This window comes from Emydura macquarii, unplaced genomic scaffold (genome assembly GCF_026122565.2).
Source record: "Emydura macquarii macquarii isolate MOO-44397 ecotype Brisbane River unplaced genomic scaffold, CSIRO-AGI_Emac_v2 contig_3287, whole genome shotgun sequence".
NCBI lineage: Eukaryota > Metazoa > Chordata > Testudines > Chelidae > Emydura > Emydura macquarii.
Window position 1 is genome coordinate 6,412,371 of NW_027133424.1, and position 18,725 is coordinate 6,431,095.

The 18,725-nt window shown below is 41.6% G+C and overlaps 2 protein-coding genes across 5 annotated transcripts in view; one reads left to right on the forward strand and one right to left on the reverse strand.

Annotated features, from left to right (window-relative positions):
• Positions 1 to 239: 239 nt before the first annotated feature.
• Positions 240 to 5,681, reverse strand: METTL18 (methyltransferase 18, RPL3 N3(tau)-histidine). Its single transcript, XM_067532564.1, has 2 exons — positions 5,568 to 5,681; positions 240 to 4,349 (listed from the first exon to the last, which is right to left on the reverse strand). The coding sequence occupies exon 2, from the start codon at positions 4,110 to 4,112 to the stop codon at positions 3,009 to 3,011; it is 1,104 nt and encodes a 367-aa protein (XP_067388665.1). The 5' UTR covers positions 4,113 to 4,349; positions 5,568 to 5,681; the 3' UTR covers positions 240 to 3,008.
• A 165-nt stretch (positions 5,682 to 5,846) lies between these two features.
• FIRRM (FIGNL1 interacting regulator of recombination and mitosis) overlaps positions 5,847 to 18,725 on the forward strand; it is a 44,452-nt gene continuing 31,573 nt past the window's right edge. For 3 of the 4 annotated variants that reach the window (XM_067532555.1, XM_067532558.1, XM_067532559.1), the window contains exons 1-5: positions 5,847 to 5,952; positions 8,091 to 8,131; positions 10,053 to 10,141; positions 11,450 to 11,554; positions 13,593 to 13,733. In XM_067532555.1, the coding sequence (XP_067388656.1) occupies positions 5,855 to 5,952; positions 8,091 to 8,131; positions 10,053 to 10,141; positions 11,450 to 11,554; positions 13,593 to 13,733 (474 nt within the window). In that variant the 5' untranslated portion in view covers positions 5,847 to 5,854. Of the gene's footprint in view, positions 5,953 to 8,090; positions 8,132 to 9,627; positions 9,675 to 10,052; positions 10,142 to 11,449; positions 11,555 to 13,592; positions 13,734 to 18,725 lie in introns of those variants that run through there. The other variant, XM_067532557.1, reaches the window with a different exon arrangement.

The following is an 18,725-nucleotide window of genomic DNA, read 5'->3' on the forward strand; positions in this document are numbered from 1 at the left end:
TGTTTCTTTAAGGGTTTGAAAGATTTCACACACCCCTCTCCCCACGTGGTGAATGCATTTTAACTGCCCAGCAAGCCCTCTGCAGTTTGTCCCTTTACAATTTGTCCCTTTGAAAGCTTGTCCCTTTGAAAGATTTCACCACCCACCCCTCTCCCCGTGTGGTGAATGCATTTTAAATGCCTGCAGTGAGAGGAAATTCTTTGCTACATTGTTTCAGTGGCCAATCATGGAAACTGACATTTTCTTAAGAGTTTATTCACAGTACTACATGTGGATACATTATATCATGCTTTCCATCAGTGAAATGGAAACATTTGTATCACTGTATTAATATACTAACTGACTCCTTTGTTATTTATCTTACATTCTATAGACACCTGTAGAATCAAAATCAAAGGCAAGCAATATACAGAGGGTGGTAGGGGGAGCATAAAAGGCAAACAGTATACAGGTGGGGGAGTTCATTTGGTGAAGGGAAAAATCAAAGGCAAGCAATATGCAAGGGGTGGTAGGGGGAGCATAAAAGGCAAACAGCATACAGTTCTAAAGTAATCCAGGATAAGATGTGATGTATTTGTCACTGTCAAAATGAGAGCATAGTTCAGCTGCTCCATGTGCCTGCAGCAATGGTGATCGGGGAAGTAAAAAAACAGCATGGAAATCCTTTTCCTGTTTGTTTGGGGGTGGGGGAAGCAGCGCTGCATCCTGGGATGATGACACTTGTCACAACAGCCTCTATGGTTAGTTGCACTGTGGGATAGCTTCCCACATTGCACTGCTTTCTAATTTGAATTAAGGCTGGCCAGTGTGGATGCAAGAAACCAGCACAAACACTGTAGTGTAGACAGTCTGCAGCACTTTCTATAAATCACTTTCTGTAATTCGAATTAAGCTAATTCGAATTAGTGCTGCAGTGTAGACATAGCCCTAATTACACCAACCTAAGCCTCAGTGTAGACACTGCTAGGTTGATGGAGGAATTCTTCCATTCACAGCCTCTCGGAGAGGTGGATTAACCACAGCAATGGAAAAACCTTTTATATTGTTTTAGTGTCTACAGCAACACAGTTGCAGTCCTGTAGCTGTGCTGCTGTAGTGTTTCAGTGCGGACACTTAATATAGTGACAGGACGGGTTCACCCATCACTGTAGTTAATCCAGGTCCTCAAGAGGTGGCATATTTCTGTCGACCTAGTGTTGTCTACACTGGGGGTTAGACTGGCTTAACTATGTAGATCAAGGGTGTGGGTGGGTCAATTTAATTTTGAATGTAAACCTGACTTTAGTTTGCAGTTCAATATGCATGAAGTTTTTTTGATAGTTAACTGAACTATCTAAGGGTTATTTAAGTGATATCATGGGTGAAATCCAGGTCCCATTAACATCAACAGTAGAACACCCACTGCCTTCAACTTTGGAATCAGGAGTTCACCAATGATTTTAATTCTCATAGAACCAATCCTGCAAACACTTATTTACATAAGTTCCATAACAGAACTACACACGTGAAAAGCATTTACAAGATCAGGTTAACAGAATATGTAAGTGATACATACTATCACATCTCCCTCTGGGGTGGAAATTGTACCCATATGCAATTTAACAGCATGTTTGAGACTAAGGCCTGGTCTACTATACCAGGATCTTCAATTCTCCTTCCTGCTCCCCAAAGTGCTTTTCTTCTCCCCAGATTGGAAGAGATGAGCAGAAAGTTGGCATCCCCTTTTTCTCCCCAGTCAGGGAGTTGGCTTTGAGGAGGCAGCAAGTCAGGAGGGAGGGAACAAATGAAGCCTATTTCACTCTCCTCTCCCTGCTATCTGAGCATCTGCTCCATAGCTACTAAACAACTAACAGCAAGGAGAGCAAAGAGCAACTTTTAACTGCTAATAGCTTTTAGCCATGCCAGGAACTCTGTATGCCACACAATTCATATTTCTTTTCTTTCTGGCTAGAGATAAGTCATGTAGGATGTCAACATTTTAAACTCAGTTGGGATGAAAGGAAAAGGTGAGATGGGCATGTTATTATGCCAGAAGGTGTTTGTGGTTTCACCAACCAGTTCTTTGGTCTGTAGATATTGCAGAGCTGATTACAACTGATGGGACTGCTAACCAGATTGCTAGGGGCACCAGGTGTCCCTCATTTCCCTTTTCCAGTTTTCATCAAAATCAATAGGATTCTGCATCTTGATACCAGAACATCCTCTGAAACTTTGGAATTGATCAACTATAGTGTTCAAGTGTTATCACATTACAAACACCATCAAGATGAATGCAGGGCCTCACAGCCTTGCGCACAACAAAAACCAGAAACAATCTCCCCCTCCCCACATTCCTTGTTTTGAAAAGGCACCGAATTCTATGGGTGAATTTTGAAAAGTATCTGGTTCATGGAAATTCAGATAGCTGGGATTAGTGGTATGTGATGGAGCTTTTCATCTCTGTGGTTCAGCTTTAAATCCAGCCCAGATGAGTGGTAATTGCTAGTAACTACTGTCTGATGACCCTTCGGTGTCCTACACGAAATGAATTGGTGGTTTCAGTTCAGTCCTTAGTGGACCAGTGTCACTGCCACAACCACAGGGTCTTAACCAACACCCTTATTGGGCAACCTCAGTAGACAGGCCAAGAATTTAATTGGAATGGAAGCTGAATTCTCTTACCTGTAGAGCAGGTCCCTGTAGAGCAAAGAGGAAGTAGATGGATGAAGAAAGTTGCACTGCTGTTTTTCGTGTTGTATCTGTTTTATGAGAGAAAATTTAAGAGTGCCTTGCCTTGTCAATGTGGCACTTTCTGACAGCATTAAAAAAAAACCTCATATGAAAAAAGCAAATATATACAATTATCTAGTGAAAATGAATTCTTCACCTTATTCTCCTGCTCACACAAAGAAGGAAAAAACAACCTGGCCTGTAAAACATTTTAGAACAACTCAACAGATGACAAGGCAGAGGGCTATAAATCATGTATTTATTAAGATACTTAACAGGCACAATGGGGAATGCATGGATTAAATGGAACTCTTAAAGGCCATTTCAATAATGTACCGTGCCAGTCCTTCATCAATAACTTTGACAGTTCTAGTCCTGAACACATTCCTCTCTTCAATGAATTTCTCAAATATATGCACACCACCTCCCACCCCAAAATAATGTACTTTGCTAGCCAAATATATGCGGCCATTTTTATTCAATAGTTTAGAAACTGTATCATGCAAAGCGCTGTAGTATTCAGGATTGTAGATGGTCTCTGATGTGAGAATAAGGTCATACTTTGAAAGGGATTTGTTGCTACTTAACATGAGTTGGCTAAACTCAGTCCATTCTCCAGAAAAGAATCTGCACTTTGACATCAGAGCTGGAATGAAGTCTGTTTTCTTTTGCCTTTTTGAAGGAGGTTCACTAATTCCTCCATCATCACCACCACCACCACCACAGTTAGCCACTACATTAGGCAAGGTTATTTCATCGATCACAGTGCTGTTATAGTCCTGAAAGTGGACTTTTTCAGCTTTTCCCTTTAATGCAAGTATTCCTAGTAGCCCAGCTCCACAACCAAGATCCAAAACTGTCTTGTTGATAAACTGTATTTCAGTCTCTGACAAATAATCTATGAGATCAAAGGTGCATTCCCAGATTTTCAGACCCCCTTCATAGATGCCTGTGATGAGATCAGAGTGAGAAGAAATACTTTTAGACACTATGTCTTCTTCATGGGAGCCATCTGTAAGGTTCATTTCCACCACAGAAATATTTACATAGTATAAGCCCTGTACAACTTCAATAACTTTATTTTCTAAGACTTTGCTGACATCTTCAGGAATACTATGCTCTTTGGCAACTTTAAAGCAGGCTTGTTCCTTTGGCAATACCTGGAACTGGCTTTTATCAGGGCTATGGTTTGCTACTGGATCAGCAGTTTTTGGTGTTGCTTCCCCTGCACACAGAGACTCCTGGTGCACAACACGTTCTGCTGAAACTTCCTTGCTCTTTTCTGTAGATCCGTCTGCATTCAAAGAACCCTGTGCAGAACCCAGCTGTAAGGCTGTATCACCAAGAGTCTCCAGTTCATTTTCTGCATTCTCTTCAATAGAGAAGTTAAACTGAAATGGCATCTTATGAATTATGAAAAAAATAAATCACAACATATATCCAAAGTTACAACAGGCAGACACTCATCCAATGAAAATGTTAATATAAATGTTATTTTTCTTCTGTTGCTTGTGCAGATAAAAACTTGGTCCCTGGGTATAAGGCTGCTCTGCTGCAGTTAAAGGCTGTCTGCAAAGATATTTATGTTTAGTCATCACTATGAGAGCCTCTTCTCTGCAAATTCATCTGTTGAATTCTCTCTATTAAAAGAGAATATATGTCAAATATCACATTTTATTAAATTGCAAGATAAATGCTTTGAGATTGTATCTATTCAAAGGACAACATAAGTTACAAATATTATCTAATGTCATCTTTTAACATCCCTTTGAGGTAGTCACATTATTATCCCCATTTCACAGGGGAGAAAACTAAAGACAGTTAAGGGGTTTGTGAAAGGTCACACAGGAAGTGAGTGGCAGAGTTGAGTAAAGTCTAATCTCCTGAGTGACTTAATCCTGTGCTTTAGTTACAGCCTTCCTCTCTGCAAAGTATATAGACAAGTTCAAGAAGATATAAATCACATGTCTACAGGAAGGTAAAATTTCAAATTTGGTTGTCCAACGAGGAAATGTGATTGTTCCAAATTTCAGACCGTGGTCTCATTCTTTTCTGTAAATGAAAATATTATTGCTCTGCATGCTATTTGCTCTGTTTTGGACTACTATTTCAAGGTTTCTCCTATTCTTTTTTAGAGCATCTGATTCTCAGTTGGTATCATATGCTTGGTTTTGTCCTCACTTGAAAATAAAAATGCCACCATCAGTCTGAAACTGTGTCAGAAAGGAGACAATTAATATCTAATTTGAATACAAATTCTAATATCTAAATAATATGGCTCACATTCCTATCCAGCTAGTTTGAAAACTAGATCCAACCTCACAGACTAGCATTACTCTTGTTCTCCACTAGCACCACTTTCAGTTGCACTAATTGTGCAAACACTTCAGCCCAGGCTTAACCTTACTCATGTGAGTTGTTCCACTGGCTTTGGGAGGCTCTTGTCTTTATTGGAGTCCTACACTCCTGTGAGAAAAGTTTAGCATGTGCATAAGCATTTGCAAGATTGGGGCCCAGGATTCTGTTCCTAAATTATTATTTGAATTACAGAATCATCTGTCTAAGATCAGGGCCCCACAGTGCTGGGCACTGTACATATACTGCAAGAGACAGTTTGTCCCGAAGACCTTGCAGTCTGAAGAGACCAGACAGGGTGGAGGAGAAAAAGAGGCACAGAGAACAGGGAAGTGACTTGCCCTAAGACACACAATAAGCCAATGGCACAGCTGGGAAGGGAACAGTTGCCAGGTCTCCCCCCCGACTCCCACACCCACTCCATGGCTTATCTGCTGCTTCCCAGAACAAATCTGTCCCCGTCCTATGCCCCTTGGCCCTGGCTGGGGGAAGGGGCCATTCACCATTCATCCTGCTCCGGGGGAGGCTCGGTCTCGCTCGCTAGCGCCTCGCGCACGGACACGGCTCCACTCCCACCTCGCTTCGTGCCGCCGCGGCCTCCTCGGCCTCCCTCCGCCGCGCGGCGCGCGCTCTCTTGCCCCGCCCGCTCCGCCCCTAACCAGACAGTGGCCGGGGTGACGCGTGCCGCGGGGGCTGTCGGGAAAGCGCGGGGCGCACGCACGCCGGCTCGGTCGGGCTCGCGGCGGCTCCAGTGCGGTGGCTGCCGCCCCAGAGCCGCCCGGCTCGGGCCATGTCCCCGGCGGAGCCCGAGCTGCTGCTGCGGGAACTGGGAGGCTGGGACGAGGCCCTCTGCCGTCGGGAGCTTCCCTGCGTCCTGCCCCGCCTGCTCATATCCTTCCGCGGGCCCTGGGCCGGGTGGCGAGGGGCTGTGGGGGGCCGCTGGGCAGGGAGGGATCAGGGTGCTGTGGGGTGTAACGGGCGGGGCTGGAGTGGTGTGCTGCACCGTGTCGTGGGGCGCTGAGGGGTGTCACTAGGGCAGGGCTGGAGCTGGGGGTGCTGTGGGGTGTCACTGGGGAAGAGTTGGGGATGTTGGGGGCGGGGCTGGGGCGCTGAGGGGTGTCATTAGGGCGGGGCGGGTCTGGGGGCCTTGTGGGATGTCACGGGGGCGCTGGAGCTGGGGGTGCTGTAGGGTGTCACAGGAGAAGGGATGGAGGTAGGGTGCTGTGGGCTATCACTGGGGCAGGATTGGGGATGTTGGGGGCAGGGCTGGGGCGCTGAGGGGCACAACTGGGGGCCCTGGGCAGGACTGGAGTTGGAGATGCTGTAGAGTGTCACAGGAGAAGGGATGGAGCTAGGGTGCTGTGGGCTATCACTGGGGCAGGATTGGGGATGTTGGGGCGGGCTGGTGTTTGGGCTCTGCTGAGAGCTGATAATGGGGTAGCTGTTGGGTAGCATTGTGGCAGTGACCATTGATGGGCTTATGCAGTGTTTCCAGTCCCCACCACTGTCCGTTTCTGACTGCCGGGCCTCCCATCCCTGTGTGCAGCCCATATCCTCTCTCATCCTGTTCTCCCACCTCAGCCACAACTAGTCACTCGGTTTCTCTGATTTTCTCCATATTCCCATTGCAGAGTGCTGTGTTTAGTTTTTGCACACTTATCCCCCATCAAACTGTTATGTACCGCTCAGGGCTCTGGATGGATGCAGGCATTGCCCCCCGGCAGAGCAGCTTTCAGGGTCACTGCTTTTGAGTTTAACTTTTCTAAAGATGAACTTACCAAAATGAAAACAACAGTATCATAGTTCTGAAAATAAAGAATATGCGGGTCTGGTTAGCAATTGTAACATGCAATTTAGTAAAGTGAAAATCCAGTGTAAAGAATCCAATATTCCGAAGGGATAAATTTGGAGTGTAGCAATGCTGAATTCTAATAATCCTCTTAAAACAACACACACTACAAGAACAAACATATAAAAGGAAAACTGCAGAGAAAAGAGATTCTAATTCGGACACTGAATTAGTTAAAAAATGATGAGTTAAAAAAAAAAACTATGACCACTAACTTTTAGGTACTGTATTTAAAATTATTGAATATTAATCTTGTATGTAGAGAGACAAAATAGGTGAGGCAATATCTTTTATTGGACCAACTTCTGTTGATGAAAGGGACAAACTTTTGAGCCACACACAGCTTTTCAGGTCTGGGAAAGGAACTACCTCCAGTCACAGCAAAATGTAAGGTGGTTTAGCATAAGTAGTTAGCACATACTGTAAGGGACCATTCAAGGTACAGACACTTGTTAACACCTCTGCAGTCATAGTGGGTTACAGATTGTTGTAATAAATCATACATGCAGTGTCTGTTTGGTCCATGATTTTTAGTGTCTAGCAGAGTAATAAATGTAAGCTCCTAGGCTCATTATTTGAAAGTTTTATGCAGGTTTTCTTTGAGGATAAGGACTGATAGGTCAGACAGAGTGATTGCTTTGTGAAAAGTGTTCACCCACAGGTGATAGGGAGTTTTTGACATTGGGAGTTCCTTTCCTAGACTTGAAGAAGAGCTCTGTGTGGCTCAAAAGCTTGTCTCTCTTCTAACAGAAGTTGGTCCAATAAAAGATATTAGCTCACCCACCTTGTTTCTCTAATATTTTGGAAGCGACACAGCTACAACTACACTGCATACTATCTTTTATGTAGACAATCTGATGGAGAGTAGGATAGAGAGTGCTGCTACTGGAATGCATTGGAAAGTAGAAATAATTCAAAATTATAAACAAAATTCTATTCATTTTTGTGTTTGAAAAAAAATCACTTTGTATATGTATCTGTGTGTATGTAATTATATTTATATTGGTCCTAATCCTGCAAGCATTTAAGATCATGGATACAATTATGGAAATAGTGCCATTGATTTACCACATCCTTTTAAGTGTTTGCAGTGCAGAACTAGAGTCATAGCAACTTCTATAGTGGGATTAGTCTGTACTTCAGGACATATTTGTGTTTCTCTTCTTTAACATTTTTACTCTGTGTATCAAAATTCTGACAACTGGACTGAGCATATTCGTAAGTTATAACTTTATTTTGCGTTACAAAATGACTTATAGGGAAGATGTATTGTATTACAATTATTGTACTGTAGTTCCTGTGTTAATTACAAATACTTCTATAACAATGTTCCTTGGTTTTGTAAGACAACCTTCAATAACTGCAGACATTCTGAACAAGCTTAAAAACGAGAAACAGATGCATATGTGTGTATGAAGATCTTGTTTTTCCTTTCCTGTCACTGCTAATTGCAAGGATATTTATTTAAAAGAAAATCTCTTTTTACTTTCTGTCTCATTTGTATACTGGTACCACAATTTGTCATCAGCATGGAAGTGGTTCTAAGATTGCAAACACTTGATTGTAGTAACAAGGAATCTGACAAGTTAATTAGAAAGGCAATCACTTGTATTATGTATTCTGGTAAAGAATGGGGGAAAGGAAAATGCAGACAGAGTAGGTCACAGTTTAGGGTAGCTCTGATACTTTTTAAAAAAGTTTGCTTGAGTGCCTCAAGTGTTCTTTGTAGAAGTATGTGTGTTAGGATCATCCAAGAAAGAGGGAACTCGAAGGGAATGTATGTACAGGGATGAATTTTTAAGTGTAACTTCCATTAGCTTAAGTAAGTGTTTTGCATGCTTACCTGAGAGCAGAATTTGGCCTACAGGAAGCTCATTTATAGGGGTTGTCGTAGTGATTCAAATTACTAGTCAATGTGGCTTGGTATCCTATCTAAAGGATATAGTGCTGTATACCAGACTGTTGCTTCCTGGGAAGGTAAACATCCCTCCATCCATTCACCTCTCCAAATGTGCATTGCTATGGGGGTGGGGTGAGGTGGGATTCCTTCCCTCCTAACTCTGTCAGGCTATCCATTTTTTGTGAGGTTTTCTGTCCCCTTGTACCTTCAGAAAGAATACTAGTACAGCTGGAAGTATTTTTACTATAGTGGGACTTTGGTATTGACCTTAAACATTTCCATTAAAATCTCCAAGGCTTGGTCTTGTCTGAAGGTTTTTTTTTTGTTGTTGTTGTTTTTTTTAATTAAGTTTGAACAAAAATGATTCTGCTTCTTTTGAGTGAGAGGAAACAAAATAAAATTTTCCCCATTGTAAAAGAATGGAATATATTTTTCTGAAGAGTTGGTCTGTGATAGAAAGGTGACATTCCCCCCCCAAAGAAACAGCCTTTCAGCATTCCATGTAAAAATTGGCTCTGATTTGACTGTTATAAGGCTTCTAGATCTTAGCTGTAGTCCGGGATCTGACAGTTCCTTGGCATAATGTCTTAGCACTTTTTTTAAACAACATCCAAAGTAAAGATAGGCTGAATTGTGCGTGTGCAAATGGGTGCTATGTACTGTGTGGTTTCTTGGTTCCACTTAGGCCTCAATCCTGAACATGATGTGCTTAACTTTATTACTGGGAGTAGTCCATTAGAAGACTATTCATAGTAGTAAAGTTAAGCACATGTGCACAAATTCAGTTATCATTATCTAGACTTCTTAAGGAATGTACAGCTGGCAACCACCATTTTCCTTTTACAAGCTCACATACGTACGGTAAGTTCTGCTTTAAGCAGATCTGTTTTCCGTGTGCTAGATCAGGGCTTGACAAATCCTGGGCGCCAGGTTGCCATGGTGCCTAGAAATTTAAGTCTGGCGCCTACTATTTCTCCAGGGGAAGCGGCTGCCATGCTCCGGCCAGGGCACCACTGCACCCATGTGGCAGGGCTGGGAGGAGGGAGTGCTGCGGCTGCCGCGCTCCAGCCAGGGCGCCCTGCCGTTGAGCCTACGTTGTCTGGCTCCTTAATTTTTGGGCTGACTCCTAGCTCCAAAACAAATTTGTCGAGCCCTGTGCTAGATAGCTAGTCTACAGATTTTTTTAAAATCATTTTATGGTGTTCTCCTTTACTAGTCTGTAAATATTTTGCTTCACAGGTGTGCTGAGGATCCTGACTGAAATGTTTCTGCCTCATATCAACCTTTCAGAGTTAGAGCAAACTTTTTTCTCAAAAGTGTTACCCAAGGTATGATGTCTTTTGTAACAAGAAGAGTCAAACATCAATACTAAAAACCTGGTTAGAAACCTTAGATTTATCTTTTCAGGGACTGAAGTAGTTTGTATGATAGAATTCTTACTTAGTAACCAAGCTAATGTTTGAAATAAATTCTCTTTCACTCTAAAAAGTTCTCCTGAATTTTTACCATTGGAGAAGTGGGCCCATAATGTGGTCAGCAATCAAGTGAATTTTAAAAGCCTATTTTGAGAAAATTTGACCTATTAGAACAGCTGATAAATAATAATAATGTAATTCTGCATTTGCTTATTATAACTTTAGGTGCTTTGGCTTAATACACTGGAAATTCCAAGACCAAAGTATATATAGCAAATAACCTTCAAGGCCAAATTAGCCTAGGATATGATCAATCCTGACTTAACATGAAGTTCTTCCTATTTATTATAGCTATACTGAAATTCGTAAATTAAATATTCACATTTTAAATGAAATAGAAGAGACTACAGTAGAGGCTGTCTAGCTCCCATTGTCTGTAGGAGCTGTTTAATTCCCTAGATCCCCTGCTTGCAGATGATAGGAAGTCTGCAAGAGCTCCTGGACAGTTCCTACCTCATGTTAATCATCCTCTAACAGTTTTAAGAGACTAGAAAGAAACTGATTTATAATGTACATATCATAAACCTGTGTAATTGTACCACATCAGCCATGCAATGTCTTGTATTTGCTTGGAAAGAGCTGCTTATGTCTTTCTAGTTCTGCCATGAACAACTCAAAGGCATCAAGACCAACCAAAAGAAAAAGAAATCTTCAGAATGGCATGATTTCCAAACGTTAAATTTTAGGAGCTGAAAGAGTTATTAACCTTTTCAGAATAAACTGCCTTTAAAACAAAACAAAAACACAAAACTCCAAAATGATTGATTTGAACCAAATATAAAAAAAGTCTATGCTAGGGTATGATGTACTGTATAAAATGTGTAGTAATGTTAATATTGGTTAAAGCTGAGGTTGGTGAACAAAATTGGGGTTACATGGGAAGCTCTTTTTAACGAACTATAGAGAGACTTCTGTGTAATAACAGAACACATGATATCTGCCCCCATCTTAAATAGAGAAGTGACTTGTGGAAACTACAGGTTCCAGCATGCAATATTTCATGCTTCAAATGACTAGCTTAAGTCTCTGCACCCCACACATCCATACCAAAGATGAAAGTGGATGTATGACAACTTGTACTTAGAGTGCCCTTGTTCTATACCAGGAACGTGATGGAGTCTATTAATATCAGTTTCATTTTACTTTGCTTTGTTCTGGCAGGCTATACAATTATTTGATGACTTGTTGTATGAGTTATCCAGTCAGGCCAAAGGACTAAGCAGCCAAAATGCAGAATTACACAAAGCAGTGAGGAATGTTTTACAGGTAAGTCTATTGAAATGGGCTGTAAGAGGAAGGGTTAGGGGGATTATCAATTTTATACCAAAACTGTGGAGAGATTTTTGAAGTATTTATGCCAGCAACAGCTGAATGTAAAATTCAATTCTGGATTTGTCATAGTACAGCTAGTTTGAATATGTTAGGCAATGCCCATATATGTTTGTTGATAAAGAGTAGTTCAGCATGTTGTGGAATAGCGCTTGATGGGGCGCCCGCGGGTCCGGTGCTTCCCTCAGCAGTCAGCCCTCGCCGTAGCCTATAGCCCCGGCTGAGGCCTGAGAGGTCCTTACCATTTCTCTGGGAGAGCTTTGGCCATCCCAGCTGCGGCCGGTGGGAAGTGTCTGAGCCTGCTCTCTACTTCAGACACCAGCCCAGGGACCTCGATGGCAGCAGCTCCTGTTGCTGGTGCATCTAAACTGCTAGTTTTTTCCTGGGCTGCTTCCCCACACTGCCTTTCCCAGGCTTTAGTAGCAACCTCCTGGTAGTGGCAGTTTCCCCTTACCATGGTCATGGTCATGGTTATGGTTTTGGTTCTGGTTCCGGTTCCTCACAGCTCCCAACTCTCACTGGGACAAGAGCTTTTAATAGGTCTTGGGAGGGCCCTTAATTAGCCCCAGGTGGTCTTATTAACCTAAGGTTATCCCTTCCCAGCTGGCTGGGAGCAGAGCTCTGACCAGTCTAAGGCTTACATACCTGTCCTCAGTGACTCTCTCATAGCCACTTGGCCATACCTTATCACAATGTATATAAATATTTGCAGGATTGGGGCCTTAGTTTTCCAGGCCTGAGGAACTGCTAGTTTCGATTTTCATCGTGTTGCATTGTGAGGTTTCATATTTATCTGTCATTGACTCTATATCACATTCCATCATCAGTAATAGATTCTGCTGGCCAAATTCTGCCCTTAATGAGACACATGCAATTCTATTGTTTTCATTAATGTTAATAAAGTGTAAATGAGGACAATATTTAGCCTGCAGATGGTTTTGAGTTAAAAATTTGGTAGATGATGTGTAAGCCAGAAGAGAATCCATTTTTTTTCTCCAAGACCTGAATTGTGTCTGCAGTGCCAACAGGAATAAATGGTAGTGAAAACTACTTAGTCTCTGAAGCAAGTAGATGATATTCTAAATCATTGATTCCCAACCTTTTTGGCTCGAGGGCCACAGATACCATTTTTACAATCCTGAAGAGCCACCAGTCTCCTCCAGCAGCCCCTCATCCCCCAAACTGCAGCCAGACGGAAGTCTAGCAAGGAGGCTGCCTCCTCGCTCATCTCCTGTCTGCCTGCAGCAGCAGGGAAATCGCACGTGTCCTCTAGCCCTGTGTGCTGGGTCCCTAGGCAGTGGCTCCTTTCTGCAATAGGGCGATGAAAGATCAGTGCTCCCCTCCCTCTGGCTCCAGCAGGGACCCAAGTACCTAGGGACCAAGGAGGAGCGCTTTGCTGTGCTCCCTGCTACAGCCAGGGGGTGGGAAGCGCTGAATTCCCGTTCCCTTGGCTGCAGCAAGGAGCCTGCAGGCAATGCACTCCATCTGGGTCCTTAGGCAGCGGCTCCCTTCTGCAGCCAGCGGGAGGGGAGCGGCAGGCCACTTTGAAAGACCTCGAGGGCCCCGGGTTGGGAACCACGGTTCTAAATATAAGGAGCTGGTATTTAGGAAGGTGCCATTTTTTTCATAATCATTTTTCAGAGTATAACTGCTTTGAAAGATCTGTTAGTTGATGCTGTGAATCTTGAAATAATAAATAACTGATAAAGAGCAGGCAATACAAACATGTCTCTCACATAAAGAGAATATGACATCACAGAAAAGCGGTGGTCTGAAATGGCTGCATTCATTCATCTTTCAGGTTTTCTAATACATTTCCATTTGCTAATGTCCTAAAAGACAGAGAAAGGTCTAGCAAAATGCAAAAGGGAAGAGCTGCTTTATAATTTTTGCTTTTGAATTAACTGCTGCAGTGTATTGTCATAGTTTGTGCCTTCAGTGATGATAATGATGATGATTTTGTTCTCACGTGCAGACTATGGTGCAACTGCTGGAAACTCTGACGGGTTGTGTGCGACATATCTGTACCCTACAGGAGTCTGTGCCTCTAGAGAGTATTCGTACCCTTCCCTCTTCCATTCTTTATGTAATCAAAAACACATTTATGCACTGCAAGGTAGGTCTCTGGATCTAGTTATAGATCATTTTTAAAAAATCCTTTCAGTTGTGATTCTGCTTTGAAAAATTACTTTTGTGGATTTGTTATACTTGTAAAAGAAAAGACTAGCAGGATATTATTCAGGGGAACAAGGCAATATGCCACATTTATTGTACAGGTAAGAATATCAAAAAGCAGTCACATTCACAAATACATTCATAAAGTTCTGCAAGCTGATGTGATATAATTACCAGTCCTTTTATGTGTTGCTTGAGCCAGCCTAGTGGCCAACTAGGCTGAGCATAAGGAGGGAGCCAGGCCGCTGTCAGATGCGAGTCTGATGCTCCAAGGTGACAATTGCAGAATGAGACCCAAAGTTTCCATGTTTTTACCCATTTTTATACTTGCTGGCTCTCATGTAAGTCTATGGGCCTTGCTGTGTCATGCTGCCTCTACGTTCAGTATAGTTGTTAATCACCAGCTAATTGAAAGCATTAGTCTCTTATTTCTGTGCTTTGTTTGTTCCCAGAGTGGATCCTTCTGTGCCTTAGGGTCATTGATAGGTATTCTTCGGCCTTCAGGGTTAGGATGGCAGTTGGTGTCTTTACTCCCCTTTCTGTTGTTAGAGCAGTTTAGATTGGTGTCTTTTTATGCCCTGCACATACACTCCTCATTCACACAAAGAGATTTATCACGATATTTTTAGGTTCAATAGTACAAGTTTCAGGAAAGAGCTTACTTCAAGAAACTAACAAGATGGAGTCCACTTATACCACACTAAACAGTACTATACCATTATCATAACAATAAAGGAAAAATTTCTTTCTACCTCTATCTCACTTACACAATAAATCAAGGAGTCTACATCTGATTTGTTTGCACAACTCCTGGGGAGGGCTCACATTATCTCCCTTTTGACCCTTCCAATTCGAATGTATTGAATGGGTCACACCTTATATAATTGTCTCAGCGACATACTGAGAGGTATTCTGAGCTTGTGGTTTCAATTTAAGATACGTTTTTCTCATCCAACAGCACATGCAGCACATTATTACAAGGCATAAACTGCTTAATAGTAAAACAATCAAAAATGAGTGGAACATTATGGATAATATTCCTCTGGCTGTGAGTGACCATCCCATGAGGGCATCCATAAATTAGCTTATTGGTCTTTTTTTTTTTTTTTTTTTTTTTTTTAAACACAGATCACATCATATCCACCAAGGCATCAGGGAAGGGTGCAGAATCAGGCAAAGGTTGAGCAAGAGGCTCCTCTTCCCTCTTGGCTTACTAATGCCATAGCTGCGCAGGCCTGCAGAAAGGCCTACTGATTTTGGCTGCTGTTAGCAACAAATATGATAATAAAATTTCCCTATACAGTTCCTCTACTTAAAAGGTCACTTTTTATAGAACGGGACCTTATGTAACTGCCGTCACATTTATTCTGGATGCACCAGAGCTGTGATCCAAAGAAGGCTCAAGGTTCTCACCTGAGGCGGGCAAATTATCTTCTTGTTGGCATCCCATACTCAGCACACCAGCCCAGCAACTGACGAGCAGTCATCTTCCCTAACTCCCATTCGAGAGAGGGATGACATTCAATATATTCCCTTCCAGGACAGAGCAAGGGTGACAGTAGCCACTGGCTCCTCTGTTGGGGAATGTTGCCAAAGTTTACACCGGATCCAGCATACCATTAGATGGTAAAGAGGATCACTATTATTTGGAACCCCAGAATCACTACAATGGGGCGCAAGGCCAAATTCAAGATTCCCATGCCAGTGGGGAGCCACTGCAAAAATATCTCCCACCACTCATGTTTTAGATCCTGGCCAATTCTTGAAAATACCTACTTTGACATTATGAGGTACAATAACCATGACTCTGCGCCCTTCCTCTTTGGCAGTGCAGCTGGTTCTACAAATTAGGATGTACAAGCAACATTTGTAAAACAGTCAAATTCATTCCAAGTGGTACAGGTTTCACAGCAGAATAAAAAGTATACATCACTTTTAACTGATTTTATCTAAGTTCAGGCACTTGAAATTCAAAATTACACCCCTAATCACTACAATATTACAAAAACATCTTTTTTAATGAGGATTATAATCTACTTGATGTATGTAGTCAACAAGAAGCATAGAACACCAACTTCTGAGACACATACAGTGATCATTTACATACACAGAGTTATTAGTGGCAAAAGGGTTAATAGCGTAGTGGCATTCGTCTAGGTGCTTCAAGATCTTCCAGCATTCACAGGTTGTTAATCTGAAACACAAAGCAGAACAAATTTCCCCCTTCCTATCTGGGTGGTATCACTAAAACATTTAAGCTAATTTAATTAACTTTTACTCTCAGACCCATCCAGGCCTCAGTCCCTTTTTTCCCTTTCCTTTTTCCCTGGGACGGGAGAGGACTCTTGAGCTTTTAACTGTGCTTTGAGCACCCCACCCACATGGGGTTCAGCAAATTCATCACAAGCCCTGGCTGATTTGCTTAGGGCTTACTGAAATTTTCAGAGGCTTCTAGTTCCAGGGTATCACAGGAGGTGTTTTTCATAGGACTCTCTTAGCAAAATTAACCGGCACTTTTACTTTTGCCAAGACATCTATTTTTAGGACCCCTTTTCCTTCCAAATTAATTTAACTTGATTGCCCTTTATTTCTCCTCTTTTCTACCTGATGGAGGATGTTTTTGTAAATACAGTTACAGTGCTCCTTGATTCTTTTCTGCTTCATGCAGTACCTCACCTTTTTAAAAAAAAAAAACCCAATACCATACACAACAATGTTAGTTACAAGACAAACAACATAAAACACAAAACACAATCTTTGTTGCAACTGTAGATCCATGGTTCTGTTCTTTAACTGTTTTGCTGGTGCCAGCTTTTCCTGCAGTTGTGAAAGATAAAAAAAAACATTTTTCTACCTCCTCGGGGTGAGGGAACAGCGGCAGATTATTGCTTAAAATACTCCTTTCTTTTACAAATTTCCTTTCTGATTGCAGGCAAAATAGAGGAATTACCCTAATATTTTTCTGTGTTTTTGTTCTATAGGCAGGTCAGGTTTGTAATGGCTTTGGGTGAATCTCTCCCCCGCTTCCCAATGAAATTCATGAGGTGGTTTATCTCAGTTTCCCTTTTTATACAGCAGGCCAGGTTTGTAATGTTTTCTGCGCTGTGCCAAGTTTTAAGATTATCTACAGGGAATAGCTGAAAAGTATCATTACCATAAGGCTTTTTAACATGAGGCATATTTTCAGTAACTATTTTTTTCCCCCAAAAACTGTACACATTATACATTGTTACAGGGTTACTCATAAAACTTATTTCAAGGTTTAATAATAACAATAACATTAGCATACAATTTATTAGAAGTATTACAAGTGGGTGTTTGTAAGTATCTTGTTTTACCATGCCTTTTATTTAGACAATTTGTCTCTGAGGCCAGTGTGTTCAATACCTTTTCGGACTCTTTGCGTAAGGTTTAATTTAATTACATCCTTGGAGTTCTAGTGGGGTAAGTTTGTAAGGGACTCTTGTTAGGACGGACTTGTTTCTTACCTTTCTTTTGTGTCCATTATCTGCTGCAGCCCCTTTGTGCTACCATCTCTGGGCAGTTCTCTTCTTTCCCTATCAGCTATGTAATTTGCATCAACAGACACCACTGGTTGTCAGTTTTTGTTTTTTCTTAAAGCACACAGTGATCTGAAAAAGAAAAAACAACCTATCCTGGCTCCTCTTTTAGTCCTTGTAGGATTTTAATTAAGTAGCAAGTTTGGTTTACATTTCTTTGAACCCTTCTGCAATATACACTGCATATGTTGTGGGAAAATGCACATTTCTTTCATAGTTTAACTTCTCTATAAGATTATATTAACCATATCAATTTTTACATAAGATGTAACTGTTTGTATTGTGCTTAGAGATTTCATGTACCAGTCTGATTACTCAGAGTCACCTTAAGGATCAGTGGTTTGCATCTTACCCCGATGTTGCTTCACTTTCCTTTTAATTTCTTATTATTTTACTGCAGCTCTGATCTATTTTGTTACCAAAAATAAAAAGAATCCAGAATATTTTTTTTCATTTTCCTGTTTTTGGCTACCCCTCCACAGCCAGGGCCACATTCTTTGGTCCTTATTTATTTATTAAACCTATAAAGCATTGAGGTACTTCTCAAGGGTTAAATGCTGAATAACAAAGCCAAACAGCTCTAATGTACCTATGTCTAGCAAAAAGGTGTTTAATTCAAAGTGTATTCAAAGTTCCCTACATCAAAATCTCAGAAAAGCAGAAGTGTAAATGGGGGGGAAGGAAGAGCGAGAGAGAAGCAATAGCAGAGGAAGAAGGAAAGCCTAAGCCAAGAAAAGTATAGACAGTAACAACAAATCTGTAAGTGGGGCTCTGTAGGCCAGAGCATCTGAACCCACACTCCAGCCCCTGTCCCAGCTTAAATGACAGTGGCTCTGGTGTCCAGGGGCTGTGCCCAAACCTTTGCAAAAAACCTGCTTAAAGGGTGTAAGTTATTGTACAAAAGGCAGCACTTCCTGCTTTTCCTTGAGGATATTTCTGGGCTGTGTTTTCTTAAACACTTTCCCCAATAAAACACGAACAACAACTAACAATGACACTAAAAGGTGTGTGTGTGTGTGTGTGTGTGTGTGTATATATATATATATATATATATAATATCAACTCCTGGAAGAGCAACAATGGAATTCCTGAAAGAGCAATTTTTTTTTTCAACTCCTGGAAGAGCAACAACAAACTCCGGGAAGAGCAATTTTTTTTTTCAACTCTTGGAATAGCAACAACAAACTCCTGGAAGAGCAATTTTTTTTTCAACTCCTGGAAGAGCAATTTTTAATATCAACTCCTGAAAGAGCAACAACAAACTCCTATGTCCTTTAGAGTCTGTCTGGTTAACCGAGAAAACAAACAAACAAGCACACAAGAACAAACAGATTTTCAGATCTTCCTCTATATTGCCAAGCTTACTAAAGGCA